This window comes from Anolis carolinensis, chromosome 2 (genome assembly GCF_035594765.1).
Source record: "Anolis carolinensis isolate JA03-04 chromosome 2, rAnoCar3.1.pri, whole genome shotgun sequence".
In the NCBI taxonomy this organism is placed as follows: domain Eukaryota; kingdom Metazoa; phylum Chordata; class Lepidosauria; order Squamata; family Dactyloidae; genus Anolis; species Anolis carolinensis.
Window position 1 is genome coordinate 58441220 of NC_085842.1, and position 27363 is coordinate 58468582.

Here is a 27363-nt window from a genome sequence, read left to right on the forward strand (position 1 = left end):
ATATAAGTGGTTAAATAAAATTATGAAACATCTCATGGGTTTATTAATTATTTCTGTTATTCCCTCTAATCCCCAAAATCTTGATAATCAAACTTGCTATTTTTTATAAATTAAAAATAGAGACATGCATCACTTATAATCCTAAGTGTTTGCAAAGCTATAGTATAGATACATACTACTGGTGATTCCTTTGGGGGAAAAGTAGTACAACCACATCTGTGCTTCAGATCAACTTACTTATTTTGCATAGAGAAAGAGCAAATGATCAGAATTACAGTCAGCTTCCACGTTCACTGGGGTTAAGGGCGCAGGACCCTCTTAAAAGTGAAAACTGCAAATAAAAATGCCATTTTAATGTGTTTCTTGTATATTAGTAATATATAAATATCAATGAATGTTTTTGGAAACATTTTTGTTACCTGAATGAACACATCTCTAGGAATTTTTACTTTTACCAGCACACCTCTGTGGTCAACCTCCACTGGAAACCGATCATAGAATTGCACTGTGAATTGCACTGGAGATTCTAGAGAGAACATTTAATTAAATTTCATGAATAACACTATGTAACAAAATTTGAAAAAAAAATGTCCCTGGTTTGTTTTCTCATTAATTGTGTGGTACTTGCTTTGAAAATAGTTGTTATACTCCAGAAATTTCATTTTTATGGCTGCCACAAACTAGGTTGAATTGCTTGAGACTCTATGAGATATTCATTGGAAAACTATAGCAAAATGTGCTGCAGGATGTCTTTTCATGTTTTCATGATAGAACCAATTGGGAAGTGACATTTATAACCCAGGAACAAAAATTGTGTTACATAGTGTAAGTCAAATCCACAAATGTGGAGCGATTGCTGTACTGCTGCCATCAGTGAATTGACCCATTTCCTACTCTTTTTAAAAACATGTTAATTCTAGTTTCATAAATAAATCAGTGCTTCCTCTCAACAGGCATTGTCTTCTCCTTGACGGACAAATCCAGCTCCTCCAACATGAAGATCGACACGCTGTCTTTCCTCCACGTTGTCCTCTGCAACCACTCCCGAGAGGTGTTCCACCCCCACATTAAGGCCCTGCTTCCACCAGTTGTCACTTGCATAGGAGATCCCTTTTACAAAATAACCTCCGAAGCCCTGCTAGTTACTCAGCAGCTTGTAAAGGTGATTCGGCCTCTGGATGTCCATTGTTCATTTGATGCCAAACCGTATATGAGAGACGTGTTCTGCGCTACTCTGAAGAGACTGAAAGCTGCTGACATCGACCAGGAGGTGAAGGAAAGGGCAATTTCTTGCATGGGACAGATTGTCTGTAATCTTGGAGATTACCTAAGCAGTGATCTCCAGCCGACCTTGAAGATTTTTCTGGAGAGGTTGAAAAATGAAATAACAAGGCTCACCACAGTCAAAGCGCTCACCTTAATTGCTAGCTCTCCTCTCAAAATTGATTTGCGGCCCATTTTGGCAGAAGGGTTCCCCATTTTGGCATCCTTCTTGCGTAAGAATCAACGTGCCTTGAAACTCAGCACCTTGACCGCTCTGGACATCTTGATCAAGAACTACAGTGATAGCCTGAAGCCGGCCATGATTGAGTGTGTTCTCATGGAGCTTCCTGATTTGATCAGTGAGAATGACATGCATGTTTCCCAGGTGGCCATCACGTTCCTTACCACTTTGGCTAGGGTCTATCCCTCTTCCTTGTCCAAAATCAGTGGGACGGTTTTGTCAGAGCTTTTCCAGCTTGTTTACTCTCCCTTGATGCAAGGGGGAGCCCTGAATGCCATTGTGGACTTCTTCCAAGCATTGGTCGTCACCAAGACTGTCAACATGAGTTATGGGGAACTCATGAAGCAGCTGATGAGCCCAATATATTCCTCAAGCCCTAGTGGAGCATCTGCAAATTTACACAAACAGGCCTATCATTCTGTTGCCAAGTGTGTGGCTGCCCTTTCTTCTGTATGTCCTAAAGAAACCCCTGCTGTAGTAAACCAGTTTGTTCAGGATGTGAAGAACCCCAGGTCTAGCGCTGCTGTGAAAATGTTGGCCTTCCTTTCTCTGGCTGAAATCGGACGCACCACGAACCTCAGTGCTCAGAAGGATCTCAAAGGTGTGATACTCGATGCATTTGCTTCGCCCAGTGAAGAAGTGAAGTCAGCAGCTTCCTACGCTCTGGGGAACATCAGTGTGGGCAGCCTTAAGGAATACCTCCCCTTCATGCTCAAAGAGATTGGTGTCCAGCCCAAGCGGCAGTACTTGCTGCTCCACTCGTTGAAGGAAGTCATCAGCTCTTCCCCAGCGGACAGCCTGAAGCCCTACGTGGAGGACATCTGGGCCCTGCTCTTCAAGCACTGCGAGTGTACAGAGGAAGGGACACGAAATGTTGTCGCTGAATGCTTGGGGAAACTGACTGTTGTTAATCCTTCCCAGTTGCTGCCCAGGCTGAAAAAACAACTGTCTTCAGGTAATGAGAAATCCATGACAAGAGTAAATGTAGGCTTAGGTGACCTTCTCTTGATCAAAAGAATCCAGAGTTTGGAAATTTAATTTTTGGATCAGATCTTCCAGAACAATGCTTTCCTGGATGTCCCATCCTATGCTGGCTGGAAATTATAGTTCAAAGAAGTAATTAGCCTGAGCTCTTTTAATGCCCCAATGCAGTCCCGCAGTCAGGATTTTGATTCCGGGGGGAGGGGGGGGGGGCTGAGTCTGAGTGAGAGAGGATCTACCCTAGCAAACCTTTTGTATCGTTATCCCAATACCCCCATGCATATGGATATATTGAGCATGGTGATCAGATCATGATATGAATAAACATAACAGTCTAAATAATAAAGGTAAGGCCTTCTCACAGACCACCCTGAGAATTTCGGGGGGGGGGGGGCTAAAGCCCCCCCCCCCGCTACATTTTTCCTTGTCTTAAAAAATTGTTCTCCAAATATTATTATTTATTACTGCATCACTGTGTGTTTGACTACAGAGTAAAAGGGAGAATTGTTATTTATAATCTTTTTTGGAATAATGGGATTGCAATGGATTGCAATGTGAGGTTGGTTCTATCAATTTTGATAAAAAACTACACATTGTAGATAGGGTCAGCTAAATAGTGAAGTTAGCAAGAGGATTTCTTTATGATGTTTTTGGTTTTCTTTGTGGCTGTTGTTGATTTCTATAAAGTTGGCTTTGAAATACGCTAATCCTAGGAAAGAGAGACCTCCAAGACATACTTACCAAAAGACCTGCTCAGGTTTTGCAAACTCAAAGACATGGTTTTTGGTCTTTTGTTGACACACTTGTCGTAGAATATATTTATTTTTCCTGCTTTCCACTTTCCCAGCATTGTCTTTTATCCAATGATGGCCCTCAAGTTAGTCATTTTGGATTCTAAGTAGAATTCAGGTTTGATTTGTGGTGAGAGCGTATATATTGATGTGTATTATTATTATTATTATTATTATTATTAACAACAACAACAACAACAACTTTATTTGTATACAGCCCTATCTCGAAGGGACTCAGGGCGGTTTTCAACATATAAGGCAAACATTCAATTTCCGGAAAGAAAACCATACAGACAATACATCAAAACAAACACATTCAACAATATAACACAACCTAATTTAACTTAAACAAACAAAAGAACAAAAACTGAAAGCATCATAAATAGCCAAAATCCTGTTAAAACATTCTAAAAATAAAAGAAATCAACATATTGACATATGTTACATGTTGATTTGTTGGAACAAAGCCAGGCTAAACAACTTGGAAATCATAGAGTTTCCAAGTTCAGTGAAAAAAAATGCTAAAGGGATCAGTAATGGGGAAAAACATTCCAGGATGAAGAAAACCTCTTGAGAGAAAATTGATTTATTGGCTATCTTTTGCAAAATACATCCATGTACTGATACATTTCTAATCTAACACTTTAAAATGTAAGATATTAAAAGTGTAAATATTATTCTGATGTCTTAATATCTGTTTGAAGAAAAGTATTTCATAAAGTGCACTAGGCAAGGTTTTGCTGTAGCATGGGATTTTAGCCATGTTTGCTATAAAAGGATTTTCTGGGTGCAACGTTTTGAAGAGTATGCTAGGCTTCCCAGCATTCTGCACAGTTTTTTTTTAAAAAAGGTTATCCCTTTTGTGTAGCTGGGAAGCAGGGGCTGTTTTCCTAGTTAAAAGTGTGTTTGTGGCATTATGTTATAGCATTGTGGTAGTTTACAAAAGATATTCAACATTAGGCTTTGTCAGTGTGAGTAGCTCTGCTTGTAGAGACTAGACAAAGATATCAGATGCTTCCAGAATGCAGTTGAGTGAATGTGTTTTGTTTGAAAAAATTAAATATGGAAAAAGCATTTTGAAGATCAAGTTGATGCTTTGTTCTATTGCCAGGCTAAATGTTGTCAAACAACAGTGCTCATGCCTTTAAACAGTTGTTTTCTTTGGCTGTTTTACTTCATCTCTGCTTTAAAATGCAAACTAAACAAAGCGGATAAATCTGATGCTTTGAAAAGCATTCTGCTAATAAAACTGCTGCTGTTGTCTGCTATGCACAGTTGCCACCATTACAAAGTTTGCCAGTTTAATGTGTATTTTTTATTTGTATTCTGTGACCTCTAGTTGGGTCTGGGGGTGAGAATAGCAGCCTTAACTGATTGGGGCTTGTTGTAAGTTAATATTCCTTCTTATTCAATGATTTTTCCCTCTCGTTGTTTTTATAGGTTCCCCACATGCTCGAAGCACAGTAGTTACTGCAATCAAATTCACAATTTCAGATCAACCACAACCCATTGATCCTCTTCTGAAAGGATGCATAGGTAATGTTTGGTTCCTCCAGAAAATTTACTGTGAGATCAGAGCATCAGACAGTGTGTAATTTTCAAATGCACATGAGATAAAAAGTTGGCAGGGCCTAAATGTCCAGGAGCATAGTAAGGTAAAGGTAAAGGTTTCCCCCTGACATTAAGCCTAGTTGTGTCCAATTCTGGGGGTTGGGGCTCATCTACATTTCTAAGCCGAAGAGCCGGCATTGTCCATAGACACCTCCAAGGTCATGTGGCCAGAATGATTGCATGGAGTGCTGTCACCTTCTCGCCGGAGAGGTACCTATTGATCTACTCAAATTTGCATGTTTTCGAACTGCTAAGTTGGCAGAAGCTGAACCTAACAGTGGGAGCTCACCCTGCTCCCCGAATTCGAACCGCTGACCTTTCGGTTAGCAAGTTCAGCAGCTCAGCGGTTTAATCTGTTGTGCCACCAGCTGCCTTGTCCGGGAATATAAATCTTACTTATTCAAAACAAACATCATAGATTGGTGGATGTGGAAGTAATCCTGGATATCATTTGTGGAAGGAAGTATAAGTCTGAATGTGTTGAGATGGGGGGGGGCTATATAGGTCCATTATTGCCATGAAAAATCAGATGCTACCACTTTCACTTTCTGATTAGCAGAATGTTTTGTTATGTAAGTCTTTGAGAAGGAAAAACACTCATATGTTGATATCCAAGATTATTTCTGGCCCTCGTGAAGTCATTAAAATGGTTCCAGACATTCGTTTTCTAACATTTGGTTGATATTCTGCCAATTTCTGAAAACTGAAATACTAGCAATGATCAGTAGATTTCCAACCAGTAGATACCACCTACCTATTCATTTATATAATCAGGTAAAATGGTCAGGGGGGTCACATGATAAGTAAATACTGCTATTTCATGTTTGTCCTTTCCCAAAGGTAATTAGAGAGGAGCCATTCCACCAGATAAGAATAAACTGGTTTTATTTACATTTTGTCAGCAGCTATTCCAGAATTCTCACATATAAGACTCTGTGAGATAATATTCAGTAGTTCTTTTTATGAACATACTGGACCATTTAAGAATATTTTCTTTCACATCAGTGAAGAGACAGAATGACCAATTGCTTTCTCATCTAGTTTTGACACACTTCCATCTTGATTGATGGATATTGGACTAGGGATATTGTAAGGTAACATCTCAAAAGCATTGTTGTTATGAAGTGTAGTATGCTCTTTCCACACTTGGATAACTAAAGACAGTTTTGTGCTATTACCATGCAGGCGACTTCTTGAAAACACTCCAGGACCCTGATTTGAATGTCCGGCGTGTTGCTTTAGCGATGTTTAATTCTGCTGCTCACAACAAACCTTCTCTAATCCGGGACCAGCTCAGCACAGTCCTACCACACTTATATAACGAAACGAAGATTAGAAGGGAACTCATACGAGAGGTCTGGATGTGGATGATATAATCCATTTAATTGTATCCTCTACTAGAAAAAACTGTGGTATAGACAAATTGCCTTTTTCTATGAGAATTGTGTATATACTTACTGCAGAGTGCAGTGGATTTGTGTGGATTACCTTTGTCGTAAGGAGCATCTGCAGTTTATGCTGAATGAACAAAAGACATTGATGATTGTTTTTTAGCAGTATCACTATAACGTGAAAATAAAAGGTTGGCTTCTAATTCTCAAGATAGAGGCTTGGATTCTATGTCATGGTGTACTTTACAAATCCAACAACAACAAAACCTTGAGTGCAGTGCAAAGATGTGCATCCATGCCCTGGTAAAAGTATTGTGTGCTTTCATTGTGCACCACCCATTCCTGTTGCACTCTGGTGCTTTTTAGCTGTTGTTTGGATGTGCATTGATGCCCATTGCTGTGGTGTATCAGCCACTCTGACTGGCTGTCTTTGTGCAGTGGACCCTTGTGTTATAACATCATGGCAGATGAGTATGGATGTTGCAAAAGTACTGTACACTCAGCCTTTCACATTTAGGGGCACAGGGCCCCAATGAAAGTGAAAAGTCATGAATTATTTGAGAGAATTGGAATTTCTAGATCCTCAGCACAGGTGGGGCAAACTTTGGCCTTCCAGGTGTTTTGGACTTCCAACTCCCACAATTCCTAACATCCGGCAGGCTGTTAAGGATAGTGGGAATTGAAGTTCAAAACACCTGGAAGGCCAGCATTTGTCCATGCCTGCCCTAGCATGACTTCCACTAGAAGCTGGCCATATAATCTCGCTGGAGGACCAAAATATTTTGACTCTCGGATGAAATTTTTTTTTCTTGTGGGTGTTGTCTGTAGAATTGCACTGAAGGGCTTGGAGATTTTTTAGGTAGAACATTTTAATAAAATCCCTGAATATTCAAATCTGTAAAAGTCAAATGTGGAAGGCCAACTCACTCTATTTCCCAGAAATGTAGGTCCACTTACAAAGATGCAAGTCCCATGTTGAATTCCCACTCTAACTTCTTAATTTTTTTTGGAGTTTGTTGTTGACGGCGACTCTTCAGGTAGAATTTTTCCCAAGATCGATCTCCCAAGATCGAGGCCCCTTGTGTTTTCTAGTGGTTTCCCATCCATATACTAACCATGCCTGACCCTGCTTAGCTTCCAAGAACAAATGGAATTATGTAGATACAGGGTTGTATGGATTTGTACAAAACTGAGACGTGTCGAATATTCTTAATATCAATGCCAGATAAAGAGCTAAATATTAGGAAGATGGAACTTTTATGGATAAGATTGCAATACAAGTGCAATACTAATGTTGCAATACAAGTGAGATTGAGAGATCAGTCTCCAACAGATTAGAGAGGATTTAGGATTTTGATTTTGTCACTGCTAGTTTATTCATGCATTGGGTGGTTTAACTGTATAGAAAAGTTTCAGGCAAGTTCATTTTGGCTGGAAAGGAAAATCATATGCATACTGCTGATGGAAACTTTTCCTGCTCTGATTTGTTGAATGATTTCTCTAACTCTCTCCTTACTTTTCCTTCTTCTAGGTAGAAATGGGGCCATTCAAACATACAGTAGATGATGGCCTTGATGTGAGGAAAGCTGCCTTTGAGTGCATGTATACACTTCTGGAAAGCTGCCTTGACCGTCTGGACATTTATGAGTACTTGAATCATGTTGAAGATGGCTTGAAAGATCACTACGATATCAGGGTCAGCACCTCCTTTTCATCTTAGCATTTATTTTCATCTTTTGTTTTTCACTGAGGCCTTGAAAGCAATGTAGGGATATTTCAGGTTCCCCTCCCTGCTGCCCCCACTATGACTTCAGGTCATGTTGTCTTCTTCCTTCCCAAGTGTAAATGAATGCCTAAACTTGGTGATAATTTTTGTTTGTTGTCATTATGTGTCAGGTTTATTCCAAATTTTTGTTACTCTATAATAGGGTTCCCATGATTTGTTCATATGTTTGCCCCTGCCTTCACTATAATTTTCAACCTATAATTTTCAAGTGTGATGGAAATTGGCTGTAGTGTTTCATTTGGGAATGACGATTTCTTGCTTCTGTTATATGAAAGCATGAGTTACTGGAAAGCTAGTACAGGTTGAGCATCCCTTATCCAGAATTCCAAAATATGAAATACTCCAAAATCGTCAAAATGAGTGACTGAGATAGTGACCTTCACTTTCTGATGGTTCAGTGACACAAACTTTGTTTAATGCACAAAATTATTTAAAACATTGTGTATAAATTTACTTTCAGAATGTTCATAGAAGGGATATATGAAACCTCAGTGATTTTGGTGTTTAGACTTTGATCCTATCTTCAACATATCTCATTATGTCTGTTATATGTAAATACAAGTGTTCCAAGACCCAAAATACTTCTGGTCCCAAGCAGCTTAGATCATGATGATCAATCTATATTAGAAATTTGACAGAAAACCTTGTTAAAGCTGCCTTTTCTCCTCTCTCTCCAATGTTCTTCTCAGATGTTGACTTTTATTATGCTGGCTCGTCTGTCAACACTCTGTCCTAATGCAGTCCTACAAAGATTAGAGCAGCTTGTTGAGCCACTGCGTGCAACATGCTCTACTAAGGTAATGCCCTGGATACTAAGACCCAATGTGTTGATTTCCTTGAAGCTTTTTTTCTCTCATGTCTGTCCCCTTATATCGCCATTCTCAGGATTAGATCAGATGCCTACTTTTGCTTACGTCAGCTTGACAGCTCTAAGCTAATGGCCCTTGTCTTTTAAAAAAAACTGCTGTGACTGCTGTCTGTCTCTTACTTGAATCAAGCATAAACTACGTGCCTTGCTTCAGGTCTGCTTTACCCCATCTACATTCCACTGCTATGGCTTTTAAAAGCTTTGTTGGACCAGGAGACTTGAGGGGACACATACCACAATGTAATAAAATTTGAAAAATCTGTTCCTGGTTTGGAAGTGTCATTTCCTGTTTTAATTGTGCAGTACTTAAAAGTAGTTGCTATACTCCGGAAACTTTGTTTTTGTGGCTGTTACAAACTACATTGAGTTTGTTGAGACTCAGATATTCATTGAAAATTATAGCAAAATATGCTGCAGGATTTCCCACAAAAACAGTTTTTGCAGTTTGCAGAACCAATTGGGAAAGGACATTTATAATCCAGAAACAAAAATCGTGTTACGTAGTGTAACGTTTACCTTTTTGGACCTATGATTGACTTCAAGTGGTTGCATTCTTGAAACCCGAAGGTGCTGCGCCCTTTATAACAGTGGTTCCCAACTTTTGGGCCTTCAGGTGTTTTGGACTTCAACTCCCAGAAATGCCAGCTAGTTTACTAGCTGTTAGGAACTGTGGGAGCTGAAGTCCAAAACACCTGGAGGCCCAAGGTGAGGAACCACTGCTATATATATATCTTAAGCATTTACAGATAAGAGATCAATATTTGTGAGAATTGCTAAACAGGCTGATTTTCCTTTTTATGAAGTATAGCTGATGCATCTTCTGCAGAGTCCAGTGTAAACAATGCACAACAGATTTGTGTAAATGTTTAATACTAGGTGAGATTCAGAAAACTTTCACTGTTGCCAGTTTTTTTCTGGATCTCAACAGAGCTGAGAGGATCCCACTAGGGGTCAGGGCCTAGTTTAAGAAGCAGTGGCATAGAGGATGGCCATCATAAGGATTGTTTACATAGATCTCTATAAGTGAGGTGTAAAAAACAAATTGAAGAATAGATGACTAATAACGATCGTAAGAACTGAATTTTGTGCTTCTAATTTTACCCTGAGAAATGCATTTAGTGTAATTTTAGATGTGGTTGCAAACTCACCTGAGTAATCAAAGTACAAAAATTCATACCTTAAACTTTTCTTTCCTCGTTTTGTGGTTCTGTTACTAACATGATTACTACATACTATAGACCTATCAGTGTGCCTGAAGACCTCCCAACATAGCTGACTTACTCTGCCATTTTGTTTTTAAATGTTCTTCTTCAGGTAAAAGCTGGTTCCGTCAAACAGGAATTTGAGAAACAAGATGAACTGAAACGTTCAGCAATGAGGGCAGTAGCTGCTTTACTGACTATCCCTGATGTAGATAAAAGTCCAGTGATGGCTGAATTTTCTTCCCAAATCAGAGCCAACCCTGAAATGTCTTCACTTTTTGAGAGCATTCAGAAAGATTCAACTTCATTATCTGCTACAGAATTAATGGACATGAGTTAGGACTCCTCCACTCTATTCCTCCTACAGGTCACAATGCTATGAGGGTGGCAGAGCATACACTAAAGCTGGTTTTTGATAATGTCATTTTTAAAATGGCAACTGTTTATATCGAATGGCGATTTCAAACATGAAAGTGAAGATTAGTTCTGTTGATCTAAGCAGGGCAGAACCATTTTGAAGCTGTCAAATACTCCTTTGCTCAAATACAATCATGATTTTTCTGCCAAGGTAAGCACTGACTCCAGCACAAGCTGGAATACTGAAAATGTTAATTTACTTATTTCACAAAGGCACTGAAGTGACAGCACTACAGCAGTTTTAAAAGCAGTGGCGTCTGATGAAATCCTATTCTACTGAAGAACTAGGCAGTGGGTATTAAGCTTCCATAATTACCACCTCGGTTAAGTATTGGCTTTCATACGTGTAATATTACACCGACTTCCATAGTGGCATTAGATGATTTAAAGCTATTGTGCTGAACTCCTTTTTGAAATCTTAAACTATGGAAGTAAAATGACCCATGTTGTCTTCCAGAATTGAATGCCTTATGCTTAATTACTGTAGTTTTTGGCTGCTCCTACATCCTCCCGAAACAGCGGTTTGTTCCTGTATGCACCTTCTGGCTAGTTTACAAATCTTTTCTTAGAGGAGCCGATACCAAAGCACTGATTACTTCAAACTATAAAAAAAGTTAGCATGTTTCTCCTAAGAGCCACCCATTTGGTATGAAAATGTGTAGTAATGAAATGGCACCACCTAGTTATATGAATGCTATTGTAGTTTTACTCCCAAGTGTGTTGCTCTTTTTACAGTTCAACAGAGATAATGTTGACTTCTTGCATCCATGGATTACTAAGCATCACTTCTGGGTTTATTCCACTTAAGTCAAATCCATGAATCACTTAAGTGCTCTATTTATAAAACTGTGTGTCACTTTTTGTTCTACATGAAATGCATTGCAAGAAAATAAAACTTCATAAATATATCAACCGCATTTTGATTCAGCTGTCTTTATGGTTTGTTAAGAATAGATTTTTATACTTCAAGTTAAAAGCTGTCGGTTCAGAGAATCCCAAAAGATTACGAAGTTTTAGTGTGGAAGTTGTCTGGTTTTCCTGATGTTTAAAAAGTACAACCCAGATGGACATCTCTTTGCCTAAATTCATACTGTATAGCAGACATGGGCAAACTTCAGCCCTCCAGGTGTTTTGGACCTCAACCCCCACAATTCCTAACAGCCTACTGACTGTTAGCAATTGTGGGAGTTGAGGTCCAAAACACCTGGGGGGCTGAAGTTTGCCCATCCCTTCTGTATAGGCCACTGGTTCTCAGCTAATGGGTCCCCAGATGTTTTGGCCTTCAACTCCCAGAAATCCTAACAGCTGCTAAAGTGGCTGGGATTTCTGGGAGTTGTAGGCCCAAATACCTGGGGACCCACAGGTTGAGTACCACTGGTATAGGCTAAAGCATCATATTTACTTCTCTCCCCATACAAATATCAAGCAAAGCCACTGTGCAGAAAACAATAGGATGTTGTTGCCCAGTTCTTTGGAGCTTTAAACTATGTTGCATGAACGTGGCACAGTGTGAAGTATTTAAGAGAAGATATACCAACCGGACGAGGATCTGAAATGATGTTCGGAGTCTCACCTGACAATTCTAGCATAAAATACACAGGCTAGGACTGAACTGTAGTCCAACAATTGATTGGGTCATCCAATTCCCACCCTTGTACTATAAATGTGAAATCTGAGTTTGCTCCATTGTACCTACAAGGGTACTTATGAGGACTTTAAACAATACCTTTGAAACCATGCTGTTAGTCCCATAAAGGTAGCTGCTATGTCACCTTGGGAGCAAAGTTCTCATTTTGAAACTCCCACTTACAACTCAACTTTGCAACAATTTCAATATTTTTCTGTTAAACAGTAAGCTGTGACATGATGCAGAAGTAAAAGGAGTGCCTATTTTACAGGACATAAGCTTGGAGTGTACTGTAATGCTGACACTTTGTAATTCTCACTTTTTTGTCATCTCATCCTTTTTCTGAAAGCATCAATTTACTTTGATCATTCACATCACTCAGGTCTTTTGCAAAAGACATTTAGTTTTAATCCCAAGTTTTTTTCTTTAAAAAAAATCTGTACGTTTGCAAATCCATTACAACTAGTACCCTGTTTGCTTCTGACACGATAAATAAATAACCACTCAGGTCAATCTGAGCCAGAAACGGGAGATTTTCATAGTTTTTGATACCTTTATTAAATACAGTTGTATAAAAACAACTATTTATTCATTTTCTTCGCTGCGCAGTCTGGCATTTGGATTGGTGACTTTGATAGCAAGCTGAGCTGCTCTCTCCACAATTACTTTCCGATTCTTGGATGAGACATTGTGTGCAATCTCTGCACAATAAGACCTAGTCAAAAAAAGTGCAGTGTCAAAAGGAGGTAATTACCATTTTAAAGCCTGCTGAGGAAAATGTTTTTTCAAAAAGAACACCCAAAAGTGCAGGTTGTATTTGATTTGACTGCACTACCCAAAACAAGGGCCTCATCTACACACTTGAGAATTATCTAGCATAGCCTTTATAAAAGCATAACACTTTAACCAACAGGAAAGCTGCATGTCAGACGGTTCTTTTTGACACTGACATTCAGCACTTGGAAAACTTACGAAGAGGTGGCCTTCATCCTGAAATAGCTGTATTCCATTACCAGGATATCTGTCAAACCGGTGGAAGGCATTTCACATTCCTTGAAAAGGAACAGATTAGGTTCCTTTGTCCTAAATACTGGCTCTACAATGGATATATGGAAACTTCTAGCTAAGGACAGGCATTAGGATGTTTAGCCCAAATGTACGCTATCTCTGGGTCCACAGCCGTTTCTGCCTGTAACTCCTAGCAGCCTCACACTATAACCAAGAGTATGGGATTTTGGAAGTTGTAGTAAAACATCTGGGGAATCAGTGGGTTTCTCTCACAGGTTAGCCTTGGAGACATATTTCTTAGTGGGGAAAAGCGGGTATGGATTCTCCTCTTACGATACAGAGAGAATAAATATGCGAGAACACTTCGATTGGTCTAAATCAGGACTTAAAACTTTTTCCATGTTTTTACATAATCCCAGCTGTGGTTTAGATAATTAAAATTGCCTGACTATGCAAGACCCTATCAAGGCTGTATTGACTGGGGATACCCATTTCACTCTTTAGTATCACTATACTGTTCTAAGACACTTCTGCTAATTTAGTTTATTTTGTCTGCATAAGATCTAGTAAACTCAAGAGGTTTAATAAAAATTTCCCCACTGCTTTTTTAAACCCATTGAAATTGGCAAGTTATATTGAAACTGGCAAGTTAACACAATTACATTTTTGTACAAGTCACAGCTTTAACACTTTGTGGCAAAAACTGGAATGTATTCAATGTGGCCTGTCTGCCACCGGATATGAACAGCCCTCCAATAAGCAAAACATGATAAAGTGTTAATCTGAAGCGTAGCAATTCGTTTTCAGACTTACTTGTTGCTCATCATTAGCACCTCCAGTTCTTTGACATTATGTACCAGAAACTTCTTGAATCCTGATGGCAGCATATGTTTTGTCTTCTTATTGCTACCATACCCAATATTGGGCATCAAGATTTGGCCCTTGAATCTTCTGCGAACTCTGTTGTCAATACCTCTTGGCTTGCGCCAGTTACGCTATGGAAATTCAAAGAGGAACAAAAAACATGAACACCTCACCAATACCTCATAGTTATAACAGTTCAGAATAGAAAAAAACCAAGCATACTTAAAGAATGCACAAAACTTCTCTGGAGGCTGACACTTAAGTGGCCATTACAAGAAGACCTACCTTGATTTTGACATAGCGATCAGACTGGTGACGAATGAACTTCTTGGTCCTCTTCTTGACGATCTTAGGCTTTATGAGAGGTCTGAGGGCAGGCATGGTGTCTACAACAAAAGACACTATTATGTAAGGAACTACATGGAATAAGAAATAAAATGTTGCAGAGTAACTTCCATTTACTAGCCTACTTTACAGCCAGCAATGGAATGGGTACTTTTCTGCCACCGCTCTTCCTCCCATGTCCGAGGCCGGAAGAGTATGGAAAACTCTCCAGATGCGATCCTGGGAGGTCATATCAGTTTAAAAACTGTAAAAAGCACAAATTGCCAACTTTTAATTCTCAGTGTTAATGGACCAAAATGTTTCAAAAAGGTACTGTTCAAAATATGTATTACATGGTCTAAAGACAAATCTGGGAAATGGAAATTGGGGTAGATATCAGAAGGGTAGGAAATGCATTTGCATAGATACATGAATATGTATTTCATATTGATTCACAGGAGAATTTCACCCAGCATTCTTTGCCACTGACTCTTCTGGCTGGGACTGTTAAGAATTGCAATTCAACGACACCCCTTGTTGTTTTGTGCCTTTAAACTGTTCTGGACTTATGGTGTCCCCAAAGCGAACCTATTATGGATTTGTCTTGGCAGGTTGGGGGGGGGGTGCTTCTGTATTTTTTGAGGTTGAGAAAATGTGACCTGCACAAGCTCATCCAGTCGGTTTCCATGGCTGACCAGGGATTCAAACCCGGGTCTGCAGAGTCATACTACAATGATCATATTACTATCATGCAAAAATTACACTATGTAGCACATTTTTGTCCCTGGGTTATAAATGTAATTTCTAATTGGTTCTATCATAAAAACATGGGAAAGGTTTACTGAACTTTGTTTTTGCAAGACATCTTGCAGCACATTTTGATATAGTTTTTCAATGAGTATCTCATAGTCTCAACCAATTCAACATAGTTTGTGGCAGCCACAAAAATGAAGTTTCTGGAGTACAACAACTGCTTTCACAGTAAGTACCCCAAAAATAAATAGGAATAATACTTTCAAACCAGAAACAGAAAAATTTTCTAATGTTGTTATATAGTGTTATGTGCAAATGTTATTACACTTCTGAACTATCTAAAGTATTCCCAATTGTTTCTAAGCTCTAATGGTGTATTGTTGGAATTCAAGTGATTCATCTGTCCACTTTTGGTAGTAATGACCTCTACTAAAATTATTACTGGATCACAATGTTAGCTATCAACAAGACAATAATCAGATCAAATCTACAATGGGATCCATTTACTGTACGATTCGGCAATCAGATACTGCTAGAGCCTCTTTTAAGAAAACGGAAAGTGAAGAAAATTCAGCATAACACAGAATGTAGGCCAATGCCCACAATACATCCTCAACAATATTGAAAAGGCATCCCAGCTAAGGCGTACGTACACATTTTCTGACCTATTAATATAATAGGGAATATTTTGAAAATAGTGAGCCAAGATGGATCCCAGGGTTTAGGAAGCAGAAATCAATATTGCCCTGTACACATTAGCTCAATTAAACAGAAGCTACCAAAATGAGATATCCGAACTAAGGGCGTGTCACCATTGGCAAAAACCCCTGGACTCACCATGAATGGAAGGCTGTCTTCTAAATGCAGTTACTTCTGAGTATGCTGGACTTTTTTGTTGTTTGCTTTAATCCAACTTTACCATGGTTTGGACAAAGTTGGGGGACGTGCTAGCATACCCCATGGCTTTGGGGCAGTTGGGACAGCTAGATTAACTAGGTCTAATCTACAGATTATGGGACTGGATTGTGGCCATATCTTGGCTACTTTTATCTGGCCATGAAGTTAGAGGTCCTGGCCATCGCAGTCACCTCTACTGATATCAGGCTGAAGCAGATATGATCTAGCTGTCCCAACTGCCCCAAAGCCATGGGATACTCCAGAGCAGGCCTGCGCATCCTCTAGTCCTCCAGGTGTTTTGAATCTGGCCATTGTAACAACTGGCTAGAGCTTCTGGGATTTGGAGGCCCAAACACCTATAGGGCTGCAGGTTGTGAAGGCCTGCTGCAGAGTGGAATAAAATCAGTTTAAAGCCAAAAATAATCCCTCCCAAAGCATACTTAGTACTGCATTTCATCGTACCCCCCCCCACTTCAAAGTCCGGTTTAGGATTTTTCTATTCCTCTCATAATAGTTGGATCAGCCCCTTCAGGGGCAGCCACATGGGCAGATGAAGACATGAGAGCTAACCTCCCCCACCAGCCAAGATAGGGCCCTTGGTCTGGCAGGCACACACCAGCAGGGGAGTGTTTCCAGGAGGCCTCCCTTGCCAGCACACACCCATATTTCCCCACATAATAGTCGCACCACCTTCGCCAAAAATGGGGAGTGCAACTATTATTCGATGAAATACTGTAGCTGTGTATTGAGGAGACAACCAGCCTTCCATTTGGGGTGAGTCCAGGAATTTTTTTTTACCAATGTAAACAAGCCCTTAATTGGTCCCGATTCCTCATTTTAGCAGCTTCTGTTAAATTGGGCTAATTTACCTAGCTTCATGGCATGCCAGCGATGACATGGAGATAAGAAGCGGATACACTCCTGGCTGTATGGACAACAGGCCCAGATTCAATGTAAACTGGACATATTTACACCTGGCTAAACAGCTCAGTGTAGCTTTACCCCAACAATCCGAGACAATGGATACAACCAGTTTATAACTTACTTCAATTTTCATCTCCTCACATACATTAGAGTCTCACTTATCCAACATAAATGGGTCAGCGGAATGTTGGATAAGCGAAAATGTTGGATAATAAGGAGGGATTAAGGAAAAGCCTATTAAACGTCAAATTACGTTATGATTTTACAAATTAAGTACCAAAACATGTTTTACAACAAATTGACAGAAAAAAACGTTCAATACACAGTAACGTTATGTAGTAATTACTGTATTTACGAATTTAGCACCAAAATATTGCAGTGTGTTGAAAACACTGATTACCAAAAACATTGGCTACTACTAACAAATTGACTACAAATGAAGATAGAATTGCATAAAATGAACTTGCAGTAACAACATTGTTGGAAGTTAAATCCGTAAAAAGTTCAGTCCTTGCTGCCTAGAGAAATAGTTGTGGATCCGGCCGGGAGGCAGACTTCACTGGATAATCCAGAACATTTGATAAGGGAGATTCTACTGTACGTAATACATTGTCTCTGCCTAACAATTAAGAACTGCTACCGTGTTTCCCTGAAAATAAGACAGTGTCTTATATTAATTTTTGCTCCCAAAGATGCGCTAGGTCTTATTTTTCCATGAGGAAGAATTCACATTTATTGCTGAACAAAAAATGAACATTTATTATATACTGTACAGTAGTTGTCATCATAAACCAGCATAACCAGACAAACTGTGAATCCTATCAAGAATTTCTTGTTACTACCAATATTTCCATATACAACACTTTATGGTACGTACATTTACCGATCCTGCATGCTCTGGTGTTCTGTTTGTTGGGCATGCTTTCAAACAAAAACTTTGCTAGGTCTTACTTTTGGGGGAGGCCTTATATTTAGCAATTCAGCAAAACCCTCTACTACATCTTATTTTTTGGGGATGTCTTATTTTAGGGGAAACAGGGTCGCGTAACCTGACTGGCCTGTAGGTTTTCATTAGCCTGTTGGGTGATTGACAAAGAAAAGAGATTTTGATTTCTTCTGCAACAGATCCTGTCTCCTACAATGGGTGATTAGCGACCCTATTGCTCTCAGTCCATTTGACTGGCAGAGAAATAACTCTTCTCATCCTCCTAAACCAGGTTGCTCTTTTGCTTCTGCATGAGATCCCATATAGTCACCCTAAAAGCAATGGCATGCCTTGTGTAATAATCAGGCAAGTGATAATACAGGTTTATGCAGGATGTTGCTTTGAGTCCCCTTCGGGAGAGTTAAAACAAGGAATCAATAAATATAATAATAATGCCACTTTGTTGTTGTGTGTTTTCCGGGCTGTATGGCCATGTTTCAGAAGTATTCTCTCCTGACGTTTCGCCCACATCTATGGCAGGCATCCTCAGAGGTTGTGAGATATAAATGTAATATATATAAATGTAATGTACATAATTAGGACATTAATTAACTACAAAACCATTGGACCAAATGCCACCAAATTTGGCCGCAATACACCAACACATCCAAGGTATGTCCTTCACTCACCCCCCCCCACCAAAACCCATTGGCCTATATCTAGTTTTCACTCCCCCCCTCCCTTTTCGTCCAGATTGGTATGCTCCCCTCTTTTCCCTTCACTCTCTGCACTTGCCCCAAGGGGGGGGGGGGGTCGCAAGGAGAAGAGCAGGTAAAGAGAGAGCCAGCTGCCAGGGCTGTTTTTCTTGGGAGGGGCTTCCCTCCCTCCTCGCACACACAGGAACATATAGACATCCAATTAGAAAGCGGGGGGGGGGGGGGGGATGAGGAAGAGCCGTTCTTGCCCTGGCTGCCAGTCAGAAGGGTCGGCACCGCCACCTTTAGGCCCTGCCCCCTTCGTGTCATAGCAACCCCCTCAGCCACAATGGCATCCAGGGGACGGGCAGAGTTCCCTTGTTTGGTGAGTTGGAATACAATGAAATAGGCTTGCTGCTTGGAAGGCTGGGTACGTGCGTTCTAGGGGAATTTTTGGGGGCTGCTAGAATTGCAATGAATAGTCTCACTACTTCTAAGTTTGGCTACTTGCTACCTAGGGGAATATTTGGTCAGCTTAAATAGTAGAGAGTAGTATTTCTGCTTCAAAGCCTGGCCACTTTCTACCATGGTTAATCCTTCACTGATCTAGTTAAATTGCACTGAACAGACTTGCAGCTTCAATGAGTAGCTGTGTTATATCCAGGGGAATCCTTGTTTGGCGAGCTGGAATAGCACCCTCAATCAAAGAGCTGCTTTTAAGCTTGGCTACTTCCTTTGTAAGGGAATCGTTGTTTGGCCAGCTTGAATTACACTGAATAGTCTTGCAGCTTAAAAGCCTGGCTGCTTTTTACATAGGGCATCCATGCTAGGCCAGGCTGAATGGGACAGAGTAGCATTGTGGCTTAAAAGCCTGGGAGTTTTCTATCTAGGGGAAATCTTGGTTGGCTAGGTTAAATAGTACTGAATAGCCTTGCTGCTTGCAAGACTGTCCGCTTTCTACCTTGTGGAATCCTTGGTTGGCTAGGTTGAATCGCAATGAATAAGTCTTGGTGCAGCAAGTATAAAGGCTGCAATTAGTCACCTTAATTAGCATGTAATGGCCTTGCGGCTTCAAAGCCTGGCTGCTTCCTCCCTGGGAGAATCCTTTGTTGGGAGGTGTTAGCTGGCTTTGGTTGTTTCCTTTCTGGAATTTCCCTATTTTCAGAGTGTTGTTCTTTATTTACTGTCCTGATTTTAGAGATTATGTATTTATTATTTATTTACAGTATATATTCCAGCCTTCTCACCCCGAGGGTGACTCAGGGTGGATCACAATGCACACACACGGCAAACATTAAATGCCATTTGTAGACATACAACACATACAAACAGGTAGAGGTAATTCAACGTTCTTCCAACTTCGGCTTCAAGAGGTCTTGATTCTGGCCACTGGGGGAGCTGTCGCTTCATCCACTATGACCGGGGTCCTTTTTGATAGTAGAATTTCCTACTTGCTCTTCAATCACTGGCAGTTTTATGTTGTAAATTAAATTAACCTCCTTGCTTAAGCGGTCTCTAATTTATCTACTCACATCTGTAGCTATTTTCGAACTGCTTAACTGGACAGTAAGCTAGGTTATTAAACGGTGGGGTGCTCAATCCGACTCGGACTTCAAACTTGCCACCTTTTGGTGGGCAGTGATCTATTGCTGCTGGAGATTAACCAGCTGCGCTACAGCCTAGTCCATATAATAATTGTTCTGTATTATTATACCACAGTAATTATATATTATATTTATAATTTTATATAATCTTCTTAGAACTGGATTATATGGCAGTGTGACGGCGCGAGTGGCGCCATTTATATGTCAAACTATAAGTTTCAAGATTTGAATTGTTGTATCATGCCTGATTTTGCCCTTACCCTGTAAATGTAGTTGGATTGGTTATTTATATCTGTCAATCAATGTTGTTTTTGTACCTGTTATATTGCTCACTCAGCTAAACTGTTTGGCTCCACCTCTTCCTGGAGTAGGACTGTGTTTCCTCCTTTTCATTCCACTCTATCGGATGGACGTGAAAGAGAGGCTTGGCTCAAAAAGCCCTTCAAAAGTTACCTCTCAGCACCAATTCTGAGGTTCTTACCCTTGGGACTCGCACTTCATGTTCAGGGCCAACCTGAACAACGTTGAGGAGTCTCAAGCGCCTTCACATCAGTCCTTTGGCAACAGAGGAAGACTCTTGTCTTCAGACATAGGTCATTGGACTGAGGCTGAGTTTGCTCCGGCATTCACAGCCAGAGAAAGAGGGATCTGGACAAGCTTCATGGACTTAAACAATCAAAGACTGTAATGTATGTTTTCTTTTACCCCCTTTGTGAAGAATAAACCCAGTTTTTGAGTTAACTACAGTGTTTTGGTCCTTGGGAGTTCCAGTTTCCCTAAAGGAGGGCAAGAAGCAATCCCCTGGGGAAAGATGTCACGTCCATGCCTCTTTCACTAAGAGTTTACAGCCCCAGGCGCGACGGCACAGGCAGTGTGTACTCAAGATAATCCAGCTCAAAACAGATACTATGGATTATGTGCCATGGCATTCTGGGTTATATAGCTGTGTGGAAGAGCCCTGAGTCTACACTGCCGTATAATCCAGTTCAAATCAGATAATCTGTATTTTATAGGTAGTGTGGAAGAGGCCTAAGTGAACTCTGCCTGTCCCCTGGGTGCCATTGTGGCTGAGGGGGTTGCTATGACACGAAGGGGGCAGGGCCTAAAGGCAGCGGGGTCTACCTTCTGACTGGCAGCCAGGGGGAGAACGGTTCTTCCTCATTCTCTCCGCCCGCCCCCCTTTCTAATTGGATGCCTATGTGTTCCTGTGTGTGCGAGGAGGGAGGGAAGCCCCCCCCCAAAGAAGAACAGTCCTGGCAGCTGGCTCTCTCCCTCCCTGTTCTTCTCCATGTGCCAGGCTCCCCCCCTCTCAGCTGTAAACACAGTCGCCCCCCTCAGGGCAAGTGCAGAGTGAAGGGAAAAGAGGGGAGTGTACCATTCCGGCCAAAAAGGGAGGGGGGAAAAGTGAAACATAGATATAGGCCAATCAGTTTTTTTGAGTGAAGGACATACCTTGAATGTGTTGGGTGTATTGTGGCCAAATTTGGTGGCATTTGGTCCAGTGGTTTTGTAGTTAACTCAGTCTTAATTATGTACAGTATTCCCTCACTATTTCACAGTTCGCTTTTTGCGGATTCGCTGTTTTGAGGTTTTTCACTAAACTCTAAAATAATATTATAAATAAATCATAAAAAATTACAATTTGCAGCCTAAGGAAGGGAGGAAGGAGAAGCCAAAGGGAGAGAAAAGGAGCCCAAGCAGCAACGGGAGAAGGAGGCGATTTATGAACACACGATTGGTTGATAAAGACTTAAAATAGTGTATAACTACTAAAATAATGTATAAATATATAGCGTCCCTACTTCACGGATTTTCACTTATTGCAGGTGGTCCTGGAACCTAACCCCTGCAATATATGAGGGAACTCTGTACATTACATTTATATATAGATATATTAATAGTGCCATGTAGGATAGCCGTTTATTATGTACTTGTAGTGTCTTTTTACAAATTACATTAATTAAATTATATAATTAAATGATTTCTACCCCTAAAAACCTCTAGGCATACACCAATGAAAATAAATTCTACAGAAACAACTGTTCAAACAAAAAAAATATTTTTAACGAGACAATCCTACCATTTCCCTACAGGTTTCTACTGACAGACCCTGTGCCAATGTACTATTCAGTAGTAGTACATGACTTTGCTTTAATCACAGAAATAATAACTGGGCATATTTATGGGATTTCCAGGCGGTCTGCTCGTGGACAATAACCAAACCAAGGCTTTTGGAGACTGCAGTTTGTCTCTCCAGATCGTAAGTAGTCAAGTTCAGGGATGAATTGGTTTTTTTATATGTACTGACTGATCTTTTACAATCACTGTATGATTTAGCTAAGGGTGCATCTACACTGTAGAATGAATGTAGTTTGCTAGCACTATAATTGACGTAGCTCAATGCTATGGAATCATGGGATTTTTAATTTAGTGAGACACTAGCACTCTTTGGCAGACAAGGCTAAACACGTTATAAAATCACAACTCCAATGATTCCGTAGCATTGAGCCACAGCAGCTAAAGTGGTGTCAAACTGCATTCTAGAGCAGAGCTTGCTAGACATTTCATGTTGGTGATATACTTTTCAGACATGCATCATTTCATAAGACAGTAATTCAGTTCTATCAGCAAACCAGAAGTTAAACCAACCCTTCATAAAGAGATATGGGCACATAAATTATAAAAACAAAATGTATGGGGACACAACGTATCTCATTAAATTTTCATTTATATTTTTTAAAAATATATGATCCCACATTTTTTATCATTTCTCGTTACATTCACGTGACACACCTACATGGCAGCCAAAAAGCTAATGCAGAACTTTCCAAACTGTGTGTCATGACATGTTCGTGTCAACTAGTGTGCAGGTCTGCAAACATGATGCGAAACCACTGAGTCCATGTTAAATAACCAATAAATAATATATATTTTAAAATATATAAAAGAATGGTTTCGATGTGGCATTTTGTATCTTCATACATTTCATTATTACAATTTATGTATGTGTTTATATCTCTTATAAGGGGTAGGTTTAAACCTCCGCTTTGCTAGTAAAACTGAATTACTGGATCGCAAAATGATGCATGTCACCAACATGAAATGTTCAGAAAGCTCTGCACTAACATATCACAACACACCATTTGGAAAGCTGTTTTAAACTGAAGTTTTAACCATGTGTTTTTAACTGAGTGTATATGCTGCCTTTTAATATTTTGTTGTTTCTTCACCTTAATTTATGGTACAGGTGGGTAGGAAATAATTGTTACAATTGACAAAATATTATTATATATTATATATTATATATTATAATAAAATATATAGCAATCATTATCAGGAAATATAGAACTATAGCTTATATTCTTATTATTGTATACAGGATGTAGAACTACAACTCTTGTCATCCTCCACTGCTGACTACATAATGTAACAAAATTTGAAAAAAAAATCTGTTCCTGATTTGAAAATGCTATTCCTGTTTAATTTGTGCGGTGCTTACTTTGAAAGTAGCTATACTCCAGAAACTTTGTTTTTGTGGCTGCCACAAACTATGTTGAATTGATTGAGACTATCAGATATTGGGCAAACTTTGCCCCTCCAAGTGTTTTGGACTTCAATTCCCACAATTACAAACAGCCTGACTATTACAATCAAACATTTCCTGATAAAAGGTCAGTAATTGCAAGACTTGCTAAAGAGGTAGATTTTCCATTTTGTAAAGTATAGCTAAGACATCTTCAGTGGATTTGTGTAAATCAGACACAGGGAAACTTTGGCCCTCCAGGTGTTTTGACTTCAACTCCCGTAATTCCTAACATCTGGAGGGCCAAAGTTTGCCCAGGCTTGGTGTAAATGTTTAATACAGCCACTACGTGACATTCAGAAAAATTTGGATGGATGCTGGAACTTGCAATGATTGCAATGGATGCTGGAATTTGGAAGGACTGGCCACCCAACATCACTCTGGCGCATCTACACTGTAGAAGTCATGCACACTGACACCACTTTAACTGCATGGCTCAATGCTATGGAATACTGGGAGCTGTAGTCTGAAGCACCAGCAGAGAAGGCTAAAGGCCTTATAAGAGTGGGTTGCTGTGGTTTTCCAGGCTGTATGGCCATGTTCCAGAAGCATTCTCTCCTGACGTTTCACCCACATCTATGGCAGGTATCCATAGCATGAAAAATTAGGACAGTAAATAAAGAACAACACTCTGAAAACAGGGGAATTCCAGACATGAAACAATCAGGGCCAGCTAACACCTCCCAACAAAGGATTCCCCCAGGCAGGAAGCAGCCAGGCTTTGAAGATGCAATGCTAATCAAGGTGGCCAATTGTAACATTCACACCTGCCTCAAACAGACAAGTGTTCTTTCTCCCAACCTGGACATTCCAGATATATAAACCCCAATTGTCTAGTTTCCAACACACCTCACAACCTCTGAAGATGCCTGCCATAGATGTGGGTGAAACGTTAGGAGAGAGTGCTTCAGGAATATGGCCATACAGCCTGGAAACGTTACAGCAACCCAGTGATTCCTGCCATGGAAGCCTCCGACAATACATTGCAATGGATGCTGTAACTTGCAAGGTTTTGCCACCCAACCGCGCTGGGGCGCAGAATTCATGCACATTGACACAACTACAACTGTATGACTCAATGCTATGGAGTGTGGTGAGGCATTCGCAGAGAAAGCTAAAGGCCTTCTACGATTTCCACTCCTAGGACTCAACACCATTGAACGATGGCAGTTCAAGTAGTGTCAAATTGTATCAATTCTACAGTGCTGAAGTCCAAAACACATGGAGGGCCCAAGTTTGCCCATGCCCGGAGTACAGTAGAGTCTCACTTATCCATGACTCGCTTATCCAAGGTTCTGGATTATCCAATGCATTTTTATAGTCAATGTTTTCAATATATCGTGGTATCTTGGTGCTGAATTCGTAAATACAGTAATTACAACATAACATTACTGCGTCTTGAACTACTTTTCCGGCCAAATTTGTTGTATAAAATGATGTTTTGGTACTTAATTTGTAAAATCATAACCTACTTTGATGTTTAATAGGCTTATCCAAGATATTCCCTTATCCAAGGTTCTGCCGGCCCGTTTAGCTTGGATAAATGAGACTCTACTGTACATGCATTCCCATAAGGCCAGATGCTTCCTAGCTCGGCTTCCAACTGGACTCCATACACGTCTCTTCCCCCATTTGGGGCCTGGAAAGGTTCGCCTAGCGAGGCCTTCTTCTGCTCGCTTCCCTCGGGTCACTCTCTCCCCCCGCTTCGCCTAATGGCCACCGAGGCCCCCTCCCTTCACTCTCTAGCCTGGAAATAACCGCCTGTCCCGATGGGGAAGATTCCCGAGCAGCTCCGGGAGGCGACAAACCCTCCCCAAAAGGCGCCCCCGCGGAGGATGTCAACGGATGCGCGGCTTACCGGCTGAGAAATGGCGGCACCCTCTCCGCCGGCAGAAAGCGCCGAGAGAAAGAGCGAAGGGAGGCGCGCAAGGCTTGACGGGACCTCGCCGCAGGGTCCTGGCAGGTCGGCGCAGGTCCTTTCACGGGGAAAGGCAGTTGACGCCGTTTGTTCCACGCTTCTTCTAAAAACCGATATATTTAATATAATCGGAGAATAGAGCCCACTGCTTGGAAAGGCGTATTAAAATATTCGCGTCGTTTTTATTTTAATTATTATTCCAATTATTTCGGAAAGTGACGTCCAGGACCTGTATTACGTCACTTCCGCCAAGGTGTGCGAAGCGGCAGCGGCTCTAATGGAACACAGAAGTAAGAAAATTGTAGAGGTCCGACACAAGACCATGTGAAAATTCCGGGTTAAGTTGGAAGTGTTGTTGTATGTCTTTCGGGCTGTGTGGCCCATGTTCCAGAAGTATTCTGTCCTGACGTTTCGTCCACATTTATGGCAGGCATCCTCAGAGGTTGTGAGGCATGGAAAAACTAGGCAAGGAAGATAAAAATATGTATCTGTGGAGAGCCCAGGGTGTGACAAGAGTCCTTTGTCAGTTGGAAACCAGCGTTAATGTTTCAGTTAATCACCCTAATTAGCATTGGAAAGGTTTGTCTCTTGCCTGGGGGGCATCCTTTGTTCAGAGTCATTACCCGTCCTTGGGGCTCCTCTGCCCTCGAGTGTTGCTTCCCATTTACTGTCCTGATTTAGAGTTTTTAAATACTGGTAGCCAGATTTTGTTCATTTTCATGGTTTCCTCCTTTCTGTTGAAGTTGTCCACATGCTTGTGGATTTCAATGGCTTCTCTGTGTAGTCTGACATGATAGCTGTTGGAGTGGTAAGTTGGAAGTATTTTTGGTTCTCCCTTATAGAAATGAAGTCCTCCTTGAGTAAATGCCACTCATCATCAGAGAAAATGATTGGGACAGTGACACCTGGTGGCGAGGCTGTGGTGGTACAGTTATTTGTGCTCTCTATAACCCAGGGATGATCTGAGTTGGTGTGAGTTTTCCGAGCTGTATGGTAATGTTCCAAAAGCATTCTCTCCTGACGTTTTGCCCACATCTATGGCAAGCGTCCTCAGAGGTTGTGAAGTGTATTTGAAACTGGGCAAGGGAGGTTTATATATTTGTGGAAAGTCCATATTGGGAGAAAGAACTCTTGTCTGTTTGAGGCAAGTGTGAATGTTGCAATTAATCACCTTGATTAGCATTTAATGGCCTTGCAGATTCAAAGCCTGGCTGCTTCTTGAACAACATTCAGAAAACAGGGCAATTCCAGACAAGAAACCATCAGGGCCAGCTAACAAATCCCAACAAAGGATTCCCATAGGTAGGAAGCAGCCAAGCATTGAATCTGGAAGGCCATTAAATGGTAAACAAGCCGGCCATTTGCCTTCCCCTGAGGCTGAAAAAGGAGTTTCTTACGGAAATACAGTAATATGCTATATGATAAGATCAGTTTAAATTACAAAGGGACAAAATGTGGGAGAGACTGAGTTAGTGAATAAAAGATGAAATTAGAAGAATGTGCACTTCAGTGTCGGTCTTTGTTATGTGTCTTTTAATATATGCATTAAGGGTATTATATTTTCTTTGGTTTAACCATGTTGTACCCACCCACCTTGAGCTAGGAGAAACAAGTAACTATTATTGTCATTGTTATTATTACTATTATTGAAATGGTTACATTTTTTTATAAATATTAGTTGTAATTTTTC

General features: G+C 40.5%; 2 protein-coding genes and 1 non-coding gene across 3 annotated transcripts in view; 1 reads left to right on the forward strand and 2 right to left on the reverse strand.

The window, feature by feature from the left end:
- The window catches only part of LOC100559146 (cullin-associated NEDD8-dissociated protein 1), a 30211-nt gene extending 18752 nt beyond the window's left edge, over window positions 1-11459 (forward strand). The window contains exons 10-15 of the mRNA XM_003224881.4: window positions 954-2459; window positions 4717-4812; window positions 6073-6242; window positions 7810-7974; window positions 8754-8861; window positions 10247-11459. Of these exons, the coding sequence (XP_003224929.1) occupies window positions 954-2459; window positions 4717-4812; window positions 6073-6242; window positions 7810-7974; window positions 8754-8861; window positions 10247-10474 (2273 nt within the window). The 3' untranslated portion in view covers window positions 10475-11459. The remainder of the gene's footprint in view (window positions 1-953; window positions 2460-4716; window positions 4813-6072; window positions 6243-7809; window positions 7975-8753; window positions 8862-10246) is intronic.
- Window positions 11460-12711: 1252 nt separating this feature from the next.
- rpl32 (ribosomal protein L32) lies at window positions 12712-25771 on the reverse strand. Its single transcript, XM_003224880.3, has 4 exons — window positions 25614-25771; window positions 14336-14436; window positions 14000-14181; window positions 12712-12893 (listed from the first exon to the last, which is right to left on the reverse strand). Exons 2-4 carry the CDS (start codon window positions 14429-14431, stop codon window positions 12764-12766), a joined length of 408 nt encoding a protein of 135 aa, XP_003224928.1. The 5' UTR covers window positions 14432-14436; window positions 25614-25771; the 3' UTR covers window positions 12712-12763.
- LOC134297265 (small nucleolar RNA SNORA7) lies at window positions 14486-14624 on the reverse strand. Its single transcript, XR_010003994.1, has one exon. It is a non-coding gene; the product is annotated as a small nucleolar RNA SNORA7 (small nucleolar RNA).
- Window positions 25772-27363: the final 1592 nt, after the last annotated feature.

Bases quoted from the DNA above. Each gene is read 5' to 3' on its own strand.
- rpl32 (XM_003224880.3), bottom strand. From the start codon at position 14,431: ATGCCTGCCCTCAGACCTCTCATAAAGCCTAAGATCGTCAAGAAGAGG. The intron at 14,182-14,335 runs GTAGGTCTTCTT...GAATTTCCATAG, and splicing joins ATCGCTATGTCAAAATCAAG to CGTAACTGGCGCAAGCCAAG. The intron at 12,894-13,999 runs GTAAGTCTGAAA...TTTTTTGACTAG, and splicing joins GTGCTAATGATGAGCAACAA to GTCTTATTGTGCAGAGATTG.